General features: G+C 44.4%; 2 protein-coding genes across 3 annotated transcripts; one reads left to right on the top strand and one right to left on the bottom strand.

The window, feature by feature from the left end:
* Nucleotides 1–28: 28 nt before the first annotated feature.
* mrs2 (magnesium transporter MRS2) lies at nucleotides 29–6,458 on the bottom strand. Of its 2 annotated transcripts, XR_002838283.2 has the most exons (12): nucleotides 5,953–6,458; nucleotides 5,667–5,740; nucleotides 5,324–5,360; nucleotides 5,045–5,157; nucleotides 4,755–4,928; nucleotides 3,869–3,999; nucleotides 3,645–3,761; nucleotides 2,785–2,937; nucleotides 2,266–2,383; nucleotides 1,842–1,955; nucleotides 1,228–1,732; nucleotides 29–1,104 (listed from the first exon to the last, which is right to left on the bottom strand). XR_002838283.2 is itself a non-coding variant. In XM_023812007.2 (11 exons), exons 1-11 carry the CDS (start codon nucleotides 6,146–6,148, stop codon nucleotides 1,661–1,663), a joined length of 1,299 nt encoding a protein of 432 aa, XP_023667775.1. In that variant the 5' UTR covers nucleotides 6,149–6,458; the 3' UTR covers nucleotides 29–1,660. The 2 variants fall into 2 exon arrangements, 1 of the variants encoding a protein (XP_023667775.1); XM_023812007.2 differs by having other exon boundaries at nucleotides 29–1,732.
* A 241-nt stretch (nucleotides 6,459–6,699) lies between these two features.
* Nucleotides 6,700–15,127, top strand: clptm1l (CLPTM1 like). The gene is made up of 17 exons (XM_023812006.2): nucleotides 6,700–7,038; nucleotides 7,254–7,348; nucleotides 7,616–7,805; nucleotides 8,088–8,236; nucleotides 8,320–8,398; nucleotides 8,961–9,078; nucleotides 9,323–9,417; nucleotides 9,591–9,675; nucleotides 10,082–10,185; nucleotides 10,308–10,373; nucleotides 10,534–10,584; nucleotides 10,787–10,869; nucleotides 11,007–11,041; nucleotides 11,152–11,207; nucleotides 11,301–11,345; nucleotides 11,464–11,579; nucleotides 14,211–15,127. The coding sequence occupies exons 1-17, from the start codon at nucleotides 6,874–6,876 to the stop codon at nucleotides 14,293–14,295; spliced, it is 1,617 nt and encodes a 538-aa protein (XP_023667774.1). The 5' UTR covers nucleotides 6,700–6,873; the 3' UTR covers nucleotides 14,296–15,127.
* The last annotated feature ends 5,692 nt before the right edge of the window (nucleotides 15,128–20,819 follow it).

Here is a 20,819-nt window from a genome sequence, read left to right as displayed (position 1 = left end):
AGTGAATGATTTGGAAGTAAAATTTCAGTTAACGTATTTTTTCACTTTTATTCAGAAAATAATATAATTTGAATCTGTGTCGCTTTTCATGTACAGCTTCGGATAACTTTCTGAAAGATAAGCTCAACAAAAACAATTTGCCATTCTGGGTACAAGTACACACCATCTTAATAACCAGTACACTACTGTTATAACATTCATTCCGCACAATCTTATTTTAGTTCCTAAAATATGTCCAGTACATATAGGACAACAATACGCAATACTTAAACCAGTGTTTCCCAGCCCGGTCCTCGAGAACCCGCAGACAGTCCACATTTTTGCTCCCTCCCAGCACTCTGCCAGAGAGCCCACATTTTTGCTCCCTCCCAGCACTCTGCCAGAGAGCCCACATTTTTGCTCCCTCCCAGCACTCTGCCAGAGAGCCCACATTTTTGCTCCCTCCCAGCACTCTGCCAGAGAGCCCACATTTTTGCTCCCTCCTAGCACTCTCCCAGAGAGCCCACATTTTTGCTCCCTCCCAGACAGCCCACATTTTTGCTCCCTCCCAGCACTCTCCCAGACAGCCCACATTTTTGCTCCCTCCCAGCACTCTCCCAGACAGCCCACATTTTTGCTCCCTCCCAGCACTCTCCCAGACAGCCCACATTTTTGCTCCCTCCCAGACAGCCCACATTTTTGCTCCCTCCCAGCACTCTCCCAGACAGCCCACATTTTTGCTCCCTCCCAGCACTCTCCCAGACAGTCCACATTTTTGCTCCTTCACTGCTGGGAGGTCCCCAAAGATCAGTATGAGAAACAATGACTTAAGATAAAACTGTACCCAACATTATGTGCTCCAGTTACACTATATTTGAATGACACACAATGTCATTGCGATTTATTGCATTGCAACTTGCACATACGATCCAACAAGTGGATAACTCTGTTTCTAGCCTGAGACGAAAGCATCACTCACTGTTTTGACAGATAAATGACAGACCTAAAACTTTGCAGGCTGGACCGGCACAGTGCTACCAGCTTCCATAGCACAGCTGTATGTACAGCCCCTATACCAGGCAACCTCCAGTCATCATGGTACAAGCAGAACTGCAAACATCTCGACTACAGAAAAGATGAAAATGAATCACTGATCAGGTGTAACAGTACATCTCCCCCCCCCCCCTTACTGCAGAGGCACATAAATAAGGGGTTAATTACATTTCACAGAGAAAGCCAACAGCTTACCGAAGGGAAACTGGTGTCCCTCCCATCAACACAGGCATTTTATATGCCCAAGTGAACATTTTAGAAACTTGGAAAATCCTGTGGGATTAAAAAGTCTTTATCAAGAATGATTTTTTTCTTGAATGTATCCAATTCCTTAATATTCTCACTGGCCAACGGCAAGAATGGAATTGTGCTTCAGTGGGTAATCTATAGAAATAAAAACATTTTAACTTAAAACAAAAACATTCATAATTAAAATAAGTACAGTTACAGAACACATAACAGAAACCTTCTTTGGTTGTCAGTAGTGATTACTGGTTATAATCACTGTGAAATAGTTATTTTCCCACTCACTAATGGCTAGAAAACAAAGTTACACTGCTCTATTTTCCCAGCAGCATGAGAGCAGCTTAGCTTGGCTAGCGATATATGGTGTTCTCCAGTGAGGCCCTCATTTCACACCAACCCTAGACTCGGCCCCTCTGAGGCTGTTCACCTGACCCCTCTTCCACACGGGTGGGATCTTCAGTGGGAGGGGAAGAAAAAAAAAAAAGGCACCAATCAGTGGATACAGATCGCCATGGCAACAAGTTGAAGACTGAATAACCATGGAATAAGGCGAGGGGCGATACCGTGGGTGGAGAGGATGGCACAAGGTGCCGGCCCAGGAATGACAGGAGCCGCCTCCAAATCAGTCCACTGCCCAGGAACATGAAGCCTGTCACCAGCCAGAAAACACGAGGATCCTACAGACAGACAGAGTAAAAGATAAAGGTTATTCTCCATCCAATTTGCTGCTTTCTTTTTTCTGCATGTGATACGGAAGTGAACTTGGGGATAGTCCAAATCATACAGAAATCTGACGTTGCCTTTAAAACTTTGTGAACTTAATTGAGCGTATGTAAATTAGCTGGTCTAAATTATTTTTGCAAGTACAAATACTTTTGAAGTCCTAGAAATATACATTTCAGAAAATGTGAGTAAGTCCAGAGGACCAAACCCCCCCCCCCCCGCTCTCCAAAGCCTTGTCCACAATGGCGTGAATGTTGTACATACCTCTTCAAAGGAAGATTCGAGGTTCATACCAAAGGCCACCCCAATTAGGCCGAAGAGGGAGAGCGAGAAGGTGCCCATGGTGAGCTGGAGGTTCAGACGCATCATGACGTTCCGGTGACTTTTTTGCCAAGAAAAATCCAGGGAAAACCAGAAGATATGAAACATTAGACTTGTGAAAAAGTGTGAGGCAGTGCAAACCTTCAACACCAGTGTTTGTCAGCCCAGCCCTCGGGGGACCCCAGACAGTCCACATTTTTGCTCCCTTCCTGCTCACTGCACACCTGAACCAATCAATGAACACCACAGAGTAACTGATACAAGTGAGCTGGGAGCAAAAATGTGGACTGTCAGGAGGTCCTCAAGGAATGGCTTGAGAAACACTGCATGTTCGCACTCAATCTTTTTGCTTTCTGTAAGAATATATCAATGCAGACATTCATAAATTGATTTGTAATTTCATTATCCTGTGACTGAGAATGACGCTGCTCAAAAATGTAAAAGCTTGAATGGCGAAGAGACCTATCCAGGTTGATGAAGATGACGCTTTCGCAGTCATCGATGAGCCCCTTCAGCTCTCGCGTCTTGTTGCCCAGATCCTCTGCTTGCATGTAGTAGTTCTCCAAAAGCAGATCCATCTCGTCAGCATGGTCAATGCCTTGGCTGCTCTCCTCACTGCCTCCATAGGGACAGGCGAGGGAGTCACTCAAAGAGTCACACACGGCCATGAGGACACACAGTAAGGGCGTCACATAGTAAACTATTCTCTATTTTTGCAGCTTAAATACTTGGGCTGATACAGTACTGTGCAAAAGTCTTAGGCAGGCAAAGAAAACGATGTTTAAATAAATAAATGATATTATGCCTGTCAAAGTGTGTCAGCTTAGCCATTTCAGAACCTCTGCTAAAATCACCCCAGTATTTGCAGCGACTGTCCAGTGCAGCCATGTATTTTTTAACTTGGCCACTAGCACACCTCATACAGCAAGTCAATCTGTCACTGACTTTTTAAACCAATTTAATTACAAACTCATGGAATGGCTGAGGTGCCCCTGAGGAGAGGAACTGAAGCGGCGTTCATCTAGCCACCCAACTAGATATCAATAACTTTTTAGAAAACAGAAGAAATTATTACTAGTTTTTATTGTGTTACTCTTAATTTGCACATATTCTAATGTTAAATTGTGTTTTTTGTTCTAAGCCAAAGTACACTTGCTACCCAGATAAACAGCTTTAAACATTTCTTTGGACTGCCTAAGACTTTTGCACATTACTGTATTTTAGCAGAATGTGTGTTTCTCCGTGCATATTAGACACACATTAATGCATGTACTCTCAACTAGGGCAAACCCTAAAAAGAAGCATCACAAAGTTTCACCTACAACACCTGGGGGTCCGTCCACTTGGTGAGACAGAGCTCCTCAATGAGCTCATCCTCGTCCAGGATCTTGAGCAGACACTCCTTGAAGACTTTGATGTCCGTCTCCAGCTCTGACAGGCTGGGGCAGAGAGCCGGCAGTCAGACCACACGCCCAATTACCAACGTCAGCTTCACACGTACAGCACACAATGCTGAGACTGAGAAGCAGGCGTGAGCGCTGGTCACCTTTTGCTGTTCTGCAGGAGAATGTGCAGCTGGCTGCGATCTGCAGAGAGAAGCTTCGGATCCACTAGGGACTCAAGCGTGTCCAGGATAAGTGGCTGTACCTCATTCAGCCGGGTCTGCAGGTTATTCAGCTGCGGATAAAAAGAACCATGATTCTTCTCCTGGCATCAAGCACAATCCTTGATAATAAAGATCTTAATTATGTTTATTTACACATAAGCTCTGAAACTACAGCAAACCGAAAAGCATAAAAGCACATTTTTTTGTGTAGAAAGTCTGAGATGAACCACCTGAAGCTAAGCAGGTTTGGGCCCATTCAGTTTTGGGGTGGGGAGACCAACTAGGAAAGCTGGGCTGCTGCTGGAAGAGGTGTTGGTGTAGCCAATAGCGGAGCCCATCCTGTGGTCTGTGTGGATCCCAGTGCCCCAGTGCGGAGACAGAGACACTACGCTGTGAAAATGGTGCTGTCCTTTGGATGAGACGTAAAACTGAGCTCCTGACTCTCTGAGGTCATAAAAGATCCCAGGGCATCTTTTGAAAGAGTAGGGATGGTGTCCCTACTCTTTCCTGTCCTGGCTAAAATTGTCCACTGTGGCTCTATCAAATCTGGCCTCCCAATCATACCCTATATCTAATTGGTGAATTTTCCCCTGGCCCTTCACCACCTTAGCTACTGTGTGGTGAGCGTACTGGTGCAGAATAGCTACTGTCGCATCATCCAGGTGGGGGCAACACAGGGGTGATGGTTGAAGTGGCTCCCCATTGATTCTGTAAAGCTCTTTGGGTGTCTTGAACAGCACTACATAAAATCTATCTATCTATATATCTATCATTCAAATACAAAAAGCATCTGGTTGTAATTAGGTAAATAAGATGAGGGCCTCACTCGATGCTGTAGTATAGCTTCAATGACTCTGAATTCGAAAGGCAAAGAGTAGGTGGCCAGAGGTCCGTCTCCCGCCAGTTGCGGAGCCAATTCATAGAGCAGCCAGCGTTCCAGCCCCAAACCACGGAAGTCCAGGATCAGCAGGACTTGCGGCGTCACCACGGCCTTCAGAGACTGTGGACCAAACAGATATAAGCAGCCGAAGATCTCAATACACAAACGAGGTCAGTCAGACACCACTCTGAAAACGGCGCCCAGGTGGGAGCAGGGCTCCAGGGGGCATGTCTGACCTCCATGCGCATGATGATGAGGTTGTTCCTCCCAGTGATGCTGGTGGTGTGCTGAAACCGCAGGTCTCGTGCTTGCAGGCCAAGGTCCTGGTACAGTTCTGTCTTTTTCTTCTCTGAAATACAGCCAGTGAGAGGACAATCAAATCTTTTGCAAAGGCTCTGTGCAGTCTACTGTATGCAAAATGTTAAAGTCTGATTGCAAGGCCATTTATGTGCCAACTTAAAATGGTGTATAAGTAAATTTTGGTGGCAATAACACAAAAATTGACCTCCACACACCAAATGAAGTCACATTCCCTTCCGTGTCAAATTTCATCTGCAAACAAAAAGAAAGACAACGTGGACACAATCACCAAGTTTAATAAAAAATTATAGTAATTTCTATGTGTGAGATTACAGCCATCTTGCAACTGCCAGCCAAATGTATTGGGGGAATGTCAATTAGCCTATACAGTATGTAAGTTTTTGGACTACAGCAGAAAATCCGCACAACACAGGAAGAACACACAGCACAGGGGTGAGGTTTAAATCCCCAACAATGGAAACATGAGACAACGGTGATGCTCAGTCAAACGTGTAAATAATATATATTGAGGTCAATATAAAGTTCATTGAGACTTACAACTGAAAACACGGGTACCACGCTTGACAGGGCAGCCTGTGACGTCTCCATTACTCTATGGCGACAGAAGACAACTGACAAAAGAAATAGATAATGTGCTTTTAAAAACAGAATAACATGTATTCATGCAACAGGCAAACCGCGATGATACCGCTCCATGACACGACTTTTAGAGAGGCAACCTCCACTTAAACAAGCGCCTAGAACCCAATTACCAAGCATGGGAGACTCTGAAATGCCAGCATGGATAGCATGAAGCATGCAGTATTAATCCAAACAGACATACTGTTGGGACTCGACCTCCGCCAATGGCAGCACCGGTGAGCGACCCAGTCTGTCCGACGCCGCAGGAAGCCGAGGCTCCGCGTGCATGGATGTCTACGGACGGGGCAGGGGGCGAGAAGTGCGGCGGAGACCACGACTCCTCGATCCAGTGTCCTCCATAGACAACTCCGAGAGAGCAGCCTGGAGCACACTTCCATTTGGACAAACTGCTTGAATTAATCGGTTCAACGGGCTTAACCCAAGTTCCTAAGACTTTGTAAACTACGATAATCAAGAGCTACAGCACTCCCTAGACTTTTTAAAGAACAGCTCCGCGACACGCGTTGACCCTGACCATGAGCAGTCAGCAGTTGCGCAGACGTGACAGTATCACCACACGCCTGCCTTTTCCTGCCAAACCGCCCGCTTAACAAGCCGGAGAGGCGAAGAGGACAGACCAGACCAACTGACCCAGCCAGCACCTTCGGCAGACCGGCTACCCAGTCGCTGACTACCCGTACCCAACATGCACCGCGCGGCCCGACAAATTCCTTCATCATCAACTGTCCCCATGAAACGTTAAACGTTTAAGATCAGTTCCGCCCTGTCACCGTTTTTTTCTTTCTTTTATAATCTCTGTTATATAAGAGATACTATTAAAATAACATGGCATAATGTGCCTGATTCGTTTTTTATTTATTCACTACGCGTAAAATTATATGTACATATTTATAGCCGGCGTGTCATTAAACGTATTAGGTAGAGTTACGTCACCCATCGCTGGACTGTGAGCGCTAGTTCAGGTCATGGAGCCGCTTCGAGCCCGGAAGATCTCCTGCACCCGTTTCTAAAGTGTTTCTTCCCCTCATATAGACACCCAATGTTGAGTATCGGAGACGCCAACTCCGCCGATTCGTCCCGCTGCTAGCAGACCAGGTGCGGCATGTTCCAGAAGACCTCCTTCACCACCCTGATCGTCGGCGTGTTCGTCGTCTACGTGCTCCACACCTGCTGGGTCATGTACGGCATCGTGTACACCAAGCCGTGCGATCAACCCAGGGCCGAAGGCTGCATCGGCTCTTACCTCGCAGACAAGCCTCGGCTTCAGGTAGGTGATAGCGCTGTTGAATCGTTGTGATGATGCATCAGTGTGGACTTCTCTGCCTGTTTGCCATTTAAAACCCAGTGCCGCTTTTTCCAGCCGCTCGCATGCATATTATTCATAGATTAGGACACGTCGCCCCGGTTCAATCGGTTTAGCTGACAGCCTTTTCATAAAGAGAGTGATCGGGGAGCTTATTGAATTCACTTTGAATTATACAGCTGAGCATCTACACGACGCTGAAGCCGAATGGAAATGGCGGACAAAATCTCATTCTTAAGGTCGACGACTTTGATATCAATTCCAAGTTTGAGAGGTAAGCTTGTTTGGCATTCGTCAGCCTCCCACGTGGAAGAGAGCCTCTAGATGTGCGAGGAGAAACCACAAACGCTTAGGACTACAGACCAACCTTTGATAGATTATCTATACAAACTTTAGAAAAGCTGACATCAAGCTGTCACTGGTTTCAAATGAAGTATGGCGGTTTCATCAATTAAGTTTTGATTCTCGGTATTTTGTGTAATTATGCATAAAAATATTTTTAAAGTTTTCAGTATATGTCATTGCTGTTCTGTATTTAAAGGAAAATTAACGTATCCCTACCAAAGAAAACGCGAAACAACGGGACTCTGTACACGCTGGTGTTCGTGCACCAGGCAGGCGTGTCACCCTGGCAGGACAGTCGGCAGGTGCACCATGTCACCCAACTCACCACCTACATGCTTCCCAAACCCCCAGAGGTCAGCCTTATCTCTGGGCAGGAGGACCAGCAGGTGAGTTGCTTTCTGTCCCAGTATCTCCTAAGCCTGGTTTCTGAACAAGTTTTGTCTGTCTAACCCAGGAGACAATAAAATCTGCCGACTGGGGGTGGGGGTCCTCTTGTGTTAAAATACACCAACCAATGGGAATTCAGGCTCTTGGTGTCAATTGTGCAGTCCGGGTTCAGTTGTATTTTGGATAAGTACCGGTTGGTCAACGTGGTGTCTTAGTTATGTTATTCGGGTGATTGTTCCATCATCCACCTTAAAATCCGGTTCCTTCACCTGTTACTCCAGCCACCAGAGCAGCAGAAACGGGTCAGTGATGGTCCCACGAACAAGCCCGTGTCGCACTGGCGCTCTCGCCTGACCCTGAACATCGTGTCTGAGGACTTCATATTTGACAGGGAGGCCATTCCCAGCGATGTGCACCGCTACTTGAGAGTGTAGGACCCCTGCGCCGTAACCGCCATGTCAGAGTGAAAGCCCGGTATGCTACGGGTTCTCACCCATGCTGATTGTTTTGTAGGATCCAGAACGGAAAGAAGATGGTCTATCTTCCACTTTTATTTGTAGATGAGCTTAGTAATAGAGTGAAGGACCTAATGGTAAGTTCTGTTCAGTTTTTATTTATGTAGTATGTCATGTACCTTTATCTGGTGTTTATAAATGAATGCTGCCCAGGGGGTGCCGTAAAGTGGGCGACAGACAGGACGATTGTAGGGGCCCTAAAAATTTGGAAGATAGTTGGTCGGGGTTGAGGGCCCAAAATCTCTAACGACACCCCTGATGCCACCAGTTCTGTTTATTTTACCAAAGAATGTGTTTATTGTATATTCACAAAAAGTATAGCAAGAAGGATTGTGGATAGAGAATCTCTGAGCAGATTGCTTATATTAGCTAGTATTCATGATGGCTGTAGTTCCTTCACACTGTAAGCAGAATATTGTCCATTAAATTATTTTGCTATATAGTATTAGTTTATAGTATAGTTAGTTATTAGTTCTAGTATTGTTTTCTAATGCATCCTGAATGAAATAGCACTGCGTGAATGTTTGTCCACTTTGTGTGTGTGTCTGTGTTAGGCTCAGAGGCCCTTGTGAGTACCATGCTGTACAAGTAATTTGAAGTGGTCAGTAAGACTAATGAGGTCACATGACTGTGTTGCAGGAAATCAACAGTAGCACCATTGAACTCCCGCTCACCATATCGTATGACACCATTTCCCTGGGGAAACTGCGCTTCTGGATCCACATGCAGGATGCAGTGTACTCCCTGCAGCAGTTTGGTAAAGCTGAGATTGCTCTGTTGAGCAGCTAAATGTGAACACAGGCTGTGTTTCGCCTGCAGGGTTTTGTGTTGGATCCTGCAGGAGATGATCATGGTATTGGTTGTAGTTAAGCATTAACGACCATCTCTGTGGTGATGCCTTTGCTTGGGGATTATGGCTGAAGTAGAGGTAGGTTTGGCAAAGACTCATGGAAACGTAACATGTGGCTTTGCAGTACTGAAGTTCTCGCTTCCTCTTCTAGGGTTCACTGAAAAAGATGCAGATGAAATCAAGGGGATTTTTGTGGACACAAACCTGTACTTCTTAGCTTTAACCTTCTTTGTGGCTGCGTTCCATGTGAGTGATTTCGGTTTCTCCCTCAGTAAAACTTTCATGATGGCAGACACACGTCACCATTTTTTTTTTTGCTAGTTAATTTCTGAAATCCAGCACAGCAATACGTGCAGAGCTTATGCTCTGCTTCAAAAATAAAGACATTTTAAGCATCCTCATCGTTTTTTGGCTTGCAGCTCCTTTTCGACTTCCTGGCTTTCAAAAATGACATCAGCTTTTGGAAGAAGAAGAAGAGCATGGTGGGCATGTCCAGCAAAGCAGGTAGGGTGAGGTGGGGGCCGCAGGCCGCAGGAACATGGGGGGGTGGGTGGGGGGACAAACTGGCTCGGGCACTTTGGAAACAGACTTGTACCATATTTTAAAATCTATTTCCTAATGCCAGGAAGAGCCAGTTTAATTTTGGAAATGTATTGGAAATTTGTGACTTAGGAATGAAATTTAATTATATTCCAACTACAGAAAACACAGGAAGAGCCCTGTATGGACAGTGGTTAGATTTAAGGCTGGGATTTAGTTGGTAATCATGTGATTTATTATGTGTGCCTTTCTCTGTGTGATTTGTTGCAATTCACTGCATACATAAGTGTTTATTTAAGCTGATATTTGATTTGGCTGGCAGATTTAATATTTAAGTCTTACTTTAATCATTTTTTTGGTTTTGTTTCAGTTCTCTGGCGATGCTTCAGCACCATTGTGATATTTCTGTACTTGCTGGATGAACAGACAAGCCTCCTCGTTCTCATCCCTGCTGGTATAGGTTCCATCATTGAGGTACACCTCTGTCACCCCTTGTTCATTGTTTGATAATCTGTTGTTGTCATGTCTGAATGAGTCCATTTGTCATGTTTGAGGTCCCTGGGTGGACTGCACTACTTAAATCCTCCTTTCCCCAGGTTTGGAAGGTGAAGAAGGCCTTCAAGATACAGGTTTTTTGGAACGGCATAAAGCCCTGCTTCCTGGTGAGTGTAAAATTCAGGAGCCTGTTTGCTGTTGGGCCAACCTCACTGCCCCAACACCAAAAATGCTGCCTCGGTGGCGTGAACGCATATCCTTCTGGGAAATAAGGAGTGAAGCATGTATGCTGGGAGACTTGTACCATAATAAGTCGTCTTTCCATAGTTTGGGAAGCTGGATGAGTCTGAGAAGCGAACAGAAGAGTATGATGCTCAGGTGAGGAAAAATAACTCAATTCCCAATGAAAATAAAAACCTCAGCCTCACAGAAATGAAGACCATCAACAGTAACTTCCCATAAACACATGCACCATTTTCTTTGCAATTTTTTATTATTATTATTGAAGTCTGTTTCCCTGTGGTGCCTGATGACAGTGACCGGTGATGACATCATCCTTTTCCCATCTTCTCATTGGCAGGCGATGAAGTACCTCTCGTATCTTTTGTACCCTTTGTGTATCGGGGGAGCCGCTTATGCCTTGGTATATGTCAAGTACAAAAGGTAAAATTACACACTGATGTCTGCCTTTTGTCTGTGTTTTATAATTATGACATTGTTTTCCATCCATCCATTCATTGGACCCAGTTCCTGGCAGCATAGAGAATACCCCTGACACTGCTCTTTTTTTTTTGTAACAGTTGGTATTCCTGGTTGATCAACAGTCTTGTCAATGGTGAGGCCAAATTTCCATAACATTCAAAATGTCGCCTAGCGATTCAGTGAGCGGTGATGGATTTCGGTGATCTGCTGGCGCCATGGTAACTTCCTGCTTCCTGTTCACAGGGGTTTATGCCTTTGGGTTTCTCTTCATGCTTCCCCAACTTTTCGTCAATTACAAGGTATGAGCCGCAGATCCCCAAAGTCGCCTCAACACCACACCTCTGTGCTGCATTTCTTTGTTGATGGTGCTTCTGGTCTTACTGTGTTTTCAGCTGAAATCGGTGGCACATTTACCTTGGAAGGCGTTCATGTATAAGGTGAGTGTATGTGACGTTTGGCCTTTTCTGGCATAGTTCAATGTCATGAAAGATGGACAGAATACCTTACCCTTCCGATGATAATAGCGAATGGCGCTTGGTTCCCTCTGTTTCCCAGGCGTTCAACACCTTCATCGACGATGTCTTCGCCTTCATCATCACCATGCCCACATCCCACCGGCTAGCCTGCTTCCGGGATGATGTAGTGTTCCTCATCTATCTGTATCAGCGATGGTAAGCGACAGTGATGTCCCAGGCCAATATCTAAGATCAGATGAATTTAGTTTCCATCCACCGAATTTATGTCAGCTGTGCAGATCGTAAGCTTTCCATCACACGCTAAAGTAAGTGGCTTGAAACTGCAAACTATCAAGATGTCTCCCGTATGGAAATTCTTTACAATGGAAACTCAAAGAAGCTCAGCAGCTACTTGCGATGTTTGTGACGCCATCCTTTCTAGAGGAGGTAGCAACAGAGTGTTGTTGTTTTTTTATACATTGAAAGACACATAAGGAAACATCATAAGGAGGAATGCTATGAAATTACAAGGTTATGGAGACGGAGATTGCAGACGCCTACTTAATGTTTATTTAAATATTTAACAAAAGATCGGATTGGGATTTGGAATCGACATTCGGTCAGCCTTGCTACAACACTTGATATCACACTGTGAATCTAATGTGATTGTTTTGGGCTTGGATACTGATATATCAATGCGTAATCACATTTGTATTTGCACGATTTTCCAATAAGAGAAAAAACTGCTATCGCAGTTGAACGACAGTGATGTTCAGTTCGTGAAGGAATCGCGCTACCGAACCGATTCTTTTTACTCAGTCAAACCGGTTTTCATCTATTCTGCTTAAGTATCACATATGGCACAGCACTGAATAGATACTATGGTCAAAAGATAATTTGCCATCATTTTTAACATAGCTTTTAAAGGTGCCATTAAATGAAAATAGCTGAATAAGGAGAGTTCGGTACATGCCATGAATTTCAAACACCATTGTTACCTTTTTCAAATATAAATCCCACATATGTGAAAGAAGGTGGTAAAACAGCCTAATCCAAAAATTCTAGATTATGTAACAGTCTTAACTACTAAATTACAGCCTGAGCACATAAAGTCTGTTGGCATTTTAAGCATTAAATGAGGTCAATTCCCTGGCTTAGGTTTACTCATAACTTACCGGCGTAAAATTCAGCAAGGAGATGCTCCTTCTGCACTAACGCTGAGAGGCCACCATTTTTGCATTTTTGCTTTGCATAGACTGGCCATGTTGCCTTCAGTGCCCCTCCTTCATGTGCAGTGCTCATGCCCGGCCACACGGTGCCCCTCGGCACACCGTTACCCGTTGTATTTGTGCAGTGCTCATGCCCGGCCACACGGTGCCCCTCCGCACACCGTTACCCGTTGTATTTGTGCAGTGCTCATGCCCGGCCACACGGTGCCCCTCCGCACACCGTTACCCGTTGTATTTGTGCAGTGCTCATGCCCGGCCACACGGTGCCCCTCCGCACACAGTTACCCGTTGTATTTGTGCAGTGCTCATGCCCGGCCACACGGTGCCCCTCCGCACACCGTTACCCGTTGTATTTGTGCAGTGCTCATGCCCGGCCACACGGTGCCCCTCCGCACACAGTTATCCGTTGTATTTGTGCAGTGCTCATGCCCGGCCACACTGTGCCCCTCCGCACACCGTTACCCGTTGTATTTGTGCAGTGCTCATGCCCGGCCACACGGTGCCCCTCCGCACACCGTTACCCGTTGTATTTGTGCAGTGCTCATGCCCGGCCACACGGTGCCCCTCCGCACACAGTTACCCGTTGTATTTGTGCAGTGCTCATGCCCGGCCACACGGTGCCCCTCCGCACACCGTTACCCGTTGTATTTGTGCAGTGCTCATGCCCGGCCACACGGTGCCCCTCCGCACACCGTTACCCGTTGTATTTGTGCAGTGCTCATGCCCGGCCACACTGTGCCCCTCCGCACACCGTTACCCGTTGTATTTGTGCAGTGCTCATGCCCGGCCACACGGTGCCCCTCCGCACACAGTTATCCGTTGTATTTGTGCAGTGCTCATGCCCGGCCACACGGTGGCTGTGGCTCACTATTTCCGATTCTCATACATTGACAAGTTTGTGAGTTCAGCATATTCGACTGAAGTGGTTACTAGGCAATTCTCATGAGACCTATCAAAGATATTTAAGATGTAATTTTTCCATGTATTATTATTTCTTATTTAATATGCATATGATTACATTATTGGCCACTGGTACCACTTTTTATTATTAAATTTTATTTGGCCTAAGTTACTAAGTTTTGGAGTTGCATTCCCCTAACCCTGTTTTCCTTATTGGATATGTGTATTTTAATATGCGATTTTAGTGAATTCAAGGCTTTTCAGGAATGCATTAGTCACATTGTAGCAGGACTGTAGATACCCTGATCCGATCCATTCAATATGTATCAAAAAAGGTGGATCAGGACATCCTTAGTAAGTTTGTGTCCATAGGGTTATCAAAGAGGAGATGATGACCTTCACCAGGTACTTACTATATGTCTACCTTGGGTTGAGAGAGATGGCGGAAATGTGACATTTGCACGCCATTCTATGGGTCACAAAAGAATATACAGGTTCGGGCGGAAGAATATTTCTGTTTAGTCCATAGAGCTTTAAAAGCAAAAGAAGTTCTGAGGAATTTTTATAGACCATCCTTCAGCATTTTTGAAAAATTTTTAATAGGTGCATAAATGTATATCATTGTTAAAATAGACACCGGAGACTCGCTTGTATTGTAAACCAAGATGGTTGCTTGATGCCCTGTCATCTCAGCTGAAATCCTTCTTCTTTCCCAAAGGCTGTACCCTGTAGATAAGAGCAGAGTCAACGAATACGGGGTGTCGTACGACGAGAAGCCACCAGCGAAGGAGCACGAGGACTAAAGTCCCAGGCGGCGGATGGGACCGGACCGGACCAATGAAATCGCACGAAATATTTGGCGCCCTGTAGCCTACAGGGAGGCAGCATCAGACGCCGGCAGGACAATGTGAGCTGACTCACCACTGCTGACGCATCCAATGAGATTTCTGCCCCGCCTCCCCCCCCCCTCCTGACACACACACACACACACTTTCCCCTCCATCAGCGTTTGCATGGGGGCGCTAGCGCTCCCGTCAGCTCAGTATCGCTTTGCTCAGGACTGACTGCTTGCAGCAAGCTTGGCCGTGGCCTGCAGAAGCATGAGTCCATTTCTGGCTGCATTTGCTTGTCTCCCCCAGCGTGAGGCGCTCATTAGTGAACACACTTCCTTCTCGAGTTCTCGAATGAGCTTAATTTCCCTCACCTGCTCTGTGGGAATGGTTCCATGTTCTTGTGTTGTTTTTTTTTTTTTTAATTACAATTATTTCTTTGCTTTGACCATTTTAAAAAGGAATTGTGTGCCAAACCCATTCTGGGATATGTGATAACCATTGTTTCATGGTTGTTTTGAAAACAACATGTTATTGAAGGTGAGTTATCCAGAACCTACCACTGACCATTTCCAGTCATTCCTTTGCTGGTAGCTAATGTTTTGGTGTCGCTGAAAAAGCCAGGAACATGGCGACATGACGACAACGATGATGATTACAAAAACAAAGATGGCATTACTGAAGTTTTTCCAAGGACCAGTCTACTGAAAATTCCCCTTGTCTGTAATTAATTCATGTGTGTTTAAATTTAGCTTTTTACATACTGTAATTTTCCTGGAAAATAAAACATTGTGTTGTATACAAAGGGCTGAGAACTCTGTGTTCGGATGGTTAGAAAGCAGCCAATGGCTATGAAACTCAGTGACGCAGAGGAGCCGATGGACAGGAATTTGCATTTTATTAATAGGACAGTAAATTTCCCCTTTCGAACCCGAAGTGAACAGCTACAAAAACCACTGCCCAGTCTAATCTGTAGTGGCACCTGGAAGTCACTGATCTCTGCAGGCACAAACGTTAAAACAGGATTTGTTCCACTGAGCATTATGGAAGGTAGGATTTCCAAACCACACATAGTGTATCTCTATGTACCATGTAATGGACTGGCATCCTGCCCAGTGTGTCCCCTGTCTGTGGAATCATCTCCACGGTTACTGAGACTATTCTGCACTCACTTAACAGTCTGCATTTCAGCAGGCAGATAACTCGTCTGCACACTTCAATTTCAAGAGATTTATTGTCCTTTCAGCCGAGAGTGCACCAGGAAGAGAGTAAAACTATAATGTGGAAATATGCATAATCACCTGAATATTAAACTATGGAGTGATAGGAGTGCAATAATAGAGAATACATCTGGGGCCTATTTCATGAAGCAGGAATTTTTGCTCAGCCAGAGAACCTGTAAGATTTAAGGTGGTCTGGGCTAAATGGACTTTATCTTCGTCCACTTACATTTAGCCCAGACTACCTTAAATTCAACAAGTTTTCCAACTAAGAAAGAAATCCTGCTTTGTGAAACAGGTCCCTGTAAAAGAACAAAAAAATTAATATTGATTAAGAATGTAAAATAAATGCACTTTTCTCATTTGATTTCTCAGTTCTTTTAAGGTCAAGACTTACTTCCAAGCCCATATCACCGGTGTGCTTATACATTTTCTTCAGTTTTCAGCAGTCTGGAAAAAGATAGCTGCGATTTCTTGTTAAATTGCTTTTGCAGTCAATCACACGACAGCTCTTTCCCATTTTTGGTGTGTTTTTTCGTAGCATTCAAGCACTAACACTGCCACAGTCTTTTTGCCGTTCAGTGGGTATAACTAGCCTGCTGTGACATCATGTGCATACCCCCCCATATTTAAATACGCTTGGGGTGCGTTTCCCAAACTATAACAGAAGTTAGCATTAACGATGCATCATACTATGTTAGTTCAAGCTAACTAACATCCGAAGTATGACTGTTTCCCAAAACCGTCATACTTTGTTAGCACCACAGTAGCTTAAACTACGTTGGTTTGAACCACCATAGATTGAACTGCAATGGTTCCTGAGGTGATTGGTCTGACTCTCACGCCGTGTGGCGCGCAAAAACTCACAAACTTTATAATATTTCTAAATACAACAGTTGTGCCGATATTACATTATTAATTTATTATATCAGTCATATAGCAGCAAAAATAATATTAAAAACTCAAAAATAGCAATAGCGTCACAACAACATGATACTTGTATGATGCTGCTCACTAATCATCACCTCTCTTCTTAAACTAACTTCCACTACTCATTCCCATATCTTCAGGCTGTGGCTCATCAACTTTATCCCTCTGTAGTTACTACAGCTCTGCACAATCTCCCTGATTCTTGAAAATCGGTACCCGTAAACTTCATCTCCACTCCTCAGGCAAAGTGATGCCTGGTAGTTGGTGTGAAAGAGGAAGATGCAGAGGACAAGAAAAGGAAACAGATGATCTGCCGTGGCGACCCCTAACAGGAGCCGCTGAAAGAAGAAGAAGAAGTGAGACCAGCTACATTATATGGGTTAGAGATGGTGGCATTGATGAAAAGACAGGAGGCAGAGTTAAAAGATGTTAAGATTTGCGATTGGAGGGATGAGGATGGACAGTATTTGCAATGAGTATATTAGAGGGACAGCTCAGGTTGGACAGTTTGGAGACAAAGCCAGATATGCAAGATGCGTTGGTTTGGACATGTACAGAGGAGGGATGCGGGGTATGTGGGGCAAAGGATGCAGAAGATAGAGCTGCCAGGCAAGAGGAAAAGAGGAAGGTCTAAGAGGAGGTTTACGGATGTAGTGAGAGAGGGCATGCAGGTGTTTGCTGTGAAAGAGGAAGATGCAGAGGACAGGAAAAGGAAACAGATGATCTGCTGTGGTGATCAGGAAGAGGAAGAGAACTCATATGATGCTTCTTGTAGAGAAAAAGTACTATTCAAGTCAAGTAGGTTTATTTGTCATTTCAGCCATATATGCAGCACACAGTGAAACGAAACGTTCTCCAAAACCAAGATGCACAAAAAAACAAAAGGACAGAAACACAGGACTTCAAAACTGCAATTTACGAGACAAGACATACAGTGCAGTCGACAAAGTAGTAACTGTGCTGGTTTGAATGGATATTTGAATAAATAGTATTATTACAGATACAGTATTATAACATACAGTATACTGTTTTCTAGCAGCAAGAAAGCAATAAATAAAAATGCAAACAATAGTAGCAGCTGGACAGAGAGTGTGCAGTACATAATAGATGGTATATGCACTACATAATAGATGGTATATGCACTACATAATAGATGGTATATGCACTACATAATAGATGGTATATGCACTACAGTTCGTGATTCAATTCTGAGTCAAAAGTCTGAAGGCCTGAGGGAAGAAATTGTGGCTATTAGGCTACAATGCATTTAGTGAAATCGGCTCTATCTGTAATTACATTTATTTAACTATTTTTATTTTATTTTAATCACACTCTAAACATTTATAAATTCTTGATCCCTTACTGTCTGTACAGTCTATTAGTGGATCAGTGGGACTGACAGGTGCGCATAGCGCCCGCCATGATATGCCAGATTTCTATGAGGCTGAATTATTATTAGCAGCTCCTTAAATGCTGGAGTGAAACTGCACCCTACATCCTTCCCCACTTTACATGATGGCTTTTTCTTGCTCTTGCCAGGTGCCTGTCTGTTTCTGTCTGGTTTCAGTGTGGCAAACTTTGATGAAGACGCAGTCACCCGGAAGAAACTGTCATACTCTCGCCTTCAAAGCAGAGTATTTCTTCTGCAGTTCCTTGGAACAGCTGGAAAACAGCCTATCCTGCTCACATGCATGAGTGAGACTGTCCTGTAACAAGTCAGCATGCTCGCAAGGCGCAATGAATGCAGGTTTTTGCTGCTACTCCCTAATTAGGTCACTAGGCTGAAGAGTCCTCACACCTGGGTTTGAACAGCTGACCTTAAGGTTATCCCAAAAACCTGCATACACACCGGCCCTTTGCGGATAAGATTGGCCACCCCGATCTAGAGCATCTTCCACCTCCTTATAGTCCATGCATATTAGAGCCATCTTTTTTTGTAATTACAATAGGTGTGGCATATGCACTGTTGCTAGGACGTATTACATCTGACTCCTCCATCTCTGCGATGGCCTTTCTCAACGCTTGGTACTGGGAGGATGGAATCTTTCTGTGTGGCAGACGGAATGGCTTTGGGTCAACTAGGGGAATCTCATGTTTAACAGTTGTAGTGCGCCCATAGTGAGGAGAATGTTTGGAGAACACACCACTGTTGTGCTGTATAAGGGATATCAGCTGTGAGCGCTGATCCTCTGTTTGGAAACTAGTATCTCTCAAGTTCAGGAGAGACAAGATGTCCTGCTCAGTTCATTTGGCATTGGCTTGGTCTGCAACTGGGCAAACATGATATAATTGGGCTTGATGTTTGTGGGTGTCCTGCAGACATCCATGTTGCTGAACAGGCTTTTCAGATACGACCTCTGTCACATTCTCCACGAGGAACACTTACACGAGCCGGGTTTTAAGTTTGATTTTCAATGGCTTTCTTAACAGGTTCACTACTTGAACAGGAACAAAGCCTTTCTTTATGTTTTCCAGAACTTGAGCAATCACTCAACCAACCACTGACACATACGGTCAGTTTAAGAACTCTAGTTCTTTTAAGTTGCATGTTTCTGGACAGTGTAAGGAAACCGGAGGATCTGCAGAAAAGTCACCAAGCAGGAAGAACATGCAAACTCCACACACACACAATGCGGCAGTATGCGGCAATAATGCGACGTACCACGCCATTCTAACGCCCTGACAGGCTTGCATGATGCGTGATATTAATATCAACATGGCATTGCGTGCACATGCAACTGTCACATCTCAAGGATCACGATAATCTCCTGGGTTCAAGCTTCAATAATTTGCACTAAAACTTTTTTTTTTTTAACTCACTGGAACGAAACTTAGTTAACTTTATTTGTTTTTAATGATGGATCCATTTGATTATGTAGTATATGTAAAAACAGACAAATAAGTAAAATCAGTCTTAAGTTTACCGCCGCTGTTTTTGCACGAGCTCTGCCTGAGCATTATGGGTTTCCAACTCTCACGTATCAGGTGTGACAATCAGCTTTACGACTCGCTCACGCAAGACATCTTATGGCAAATCCATATTATTCCATTATAAACCTAAATGCGTGTGCAGAATTGTCTCGCTTTGAAAATCTCATGCCAGCCAACTGACCAATATTGGCAACCCTGTATTATGCAAGATGATGTGGATATAAGTAACGGGCTGACCTTCGTCTTCGCAGCGATTATTTTGACATACAGGAAACATAGAAACTGCGTTAAACAAAATAATTTAAGACAAAGACACAACGAACAGGTGACTCAATTAGAATGAATGACGCAACCGAATGTCTAACCTGCCTTTAGCGCCGAGGTGGTTAAAATGGTACGGTCCACATTAGGGGTGTTTGAAATCGTTTTACATAAAATTTTCCTACAAGGTGAGGTTCTCTTTTTTTTTTTTTTTTTTTACAACAAACAAAAAATGGCAGTACCCTCCCAAACTGCTATTTTTGTCTCTTTGGGGGGGTCTGGGTCTTGATCGGGGGGTACAGTACCCCCCGTAATTCGAACCATGGTTTTAACATTGTGGGGACCATTTTTCCAGTCCCCAGAAAGATCTGAGAATGCAGTCAAAAAAACTAAAAATGACAAAAGTCTTATATTTTGTTTGGTTACTTATGGTTAAGGTTAGGGCTGGGTAGGGGTTAAGGTTGTTATGTTGGGATTAGAGTTTTCCCCATAGAAATGAATGGGGAGTGTCATATGGTGCATATGGAATGAAGGTGACGAAGCAAGAAATTAACAGGAACAACGGGAGTGAGACATGGAACAATCACCCAGTAAGAGAGGGTGCAGGACAACAAGCAATCAGGTAAAACAATCAACAAGCGCTGGCAAGAAAACGGGTAACAGGTAAAACTGATAATAATTAACGTACACAGGGACCTTAATACCAAAAACTAGGAACATTAACTACATACTGGGAATTAAACACTAGGAATAGAATGCAAGGATAATTAGACAGAACCAGAATGGAACAGAACAGAAAGCAAGAAGGGAAAACCTAGGGCAGGAAAACTAATGTAGAAAATAAACACTGGGAAACAAAAAGAAGAAATACAAATAAACAGATGAGGGTGGCCAGCCTCACACCCATGAGCAAGGGATACCCCTCTGAGAGCCACACATTCCACCTGCTGAGCCATGCAGCAGTCTGGGGAAAGGAAAGAGCACAATAGGCTGAAAGACCAGAGACAGGGAGGAGAACAGGATGGCCAGCGACACCTGCTGGCCAAGCGGGGAGGAGACACAAAGGGCAGGCAGGACAGGCAAGGCCCTGGCAGGAGAGTCCCCACAAAGATATAAAGATATGTTTCTATGCTTGATTATTAAAACACAATATAA

Source organism: Paramormyrops kingsleyae, chromosome 23 (genome assembly GCF_048594095.1).
Source record: "Paramormyrops kingsleyae isolate MSU_618 chromosome 23, PKINGS_0.4, whole genome shotgun sequence".
Classification (NCBI taxonomy): Eukaryota; Metazoa; Chordata; class Actinopteri; order Osteoglossiformes; family Mormyridae; genus Paramormyrops; species Paramormyrops kingsleyae.
This window is presented reverse-complemented; position numbering and strand designations above follow the sequence as displayed.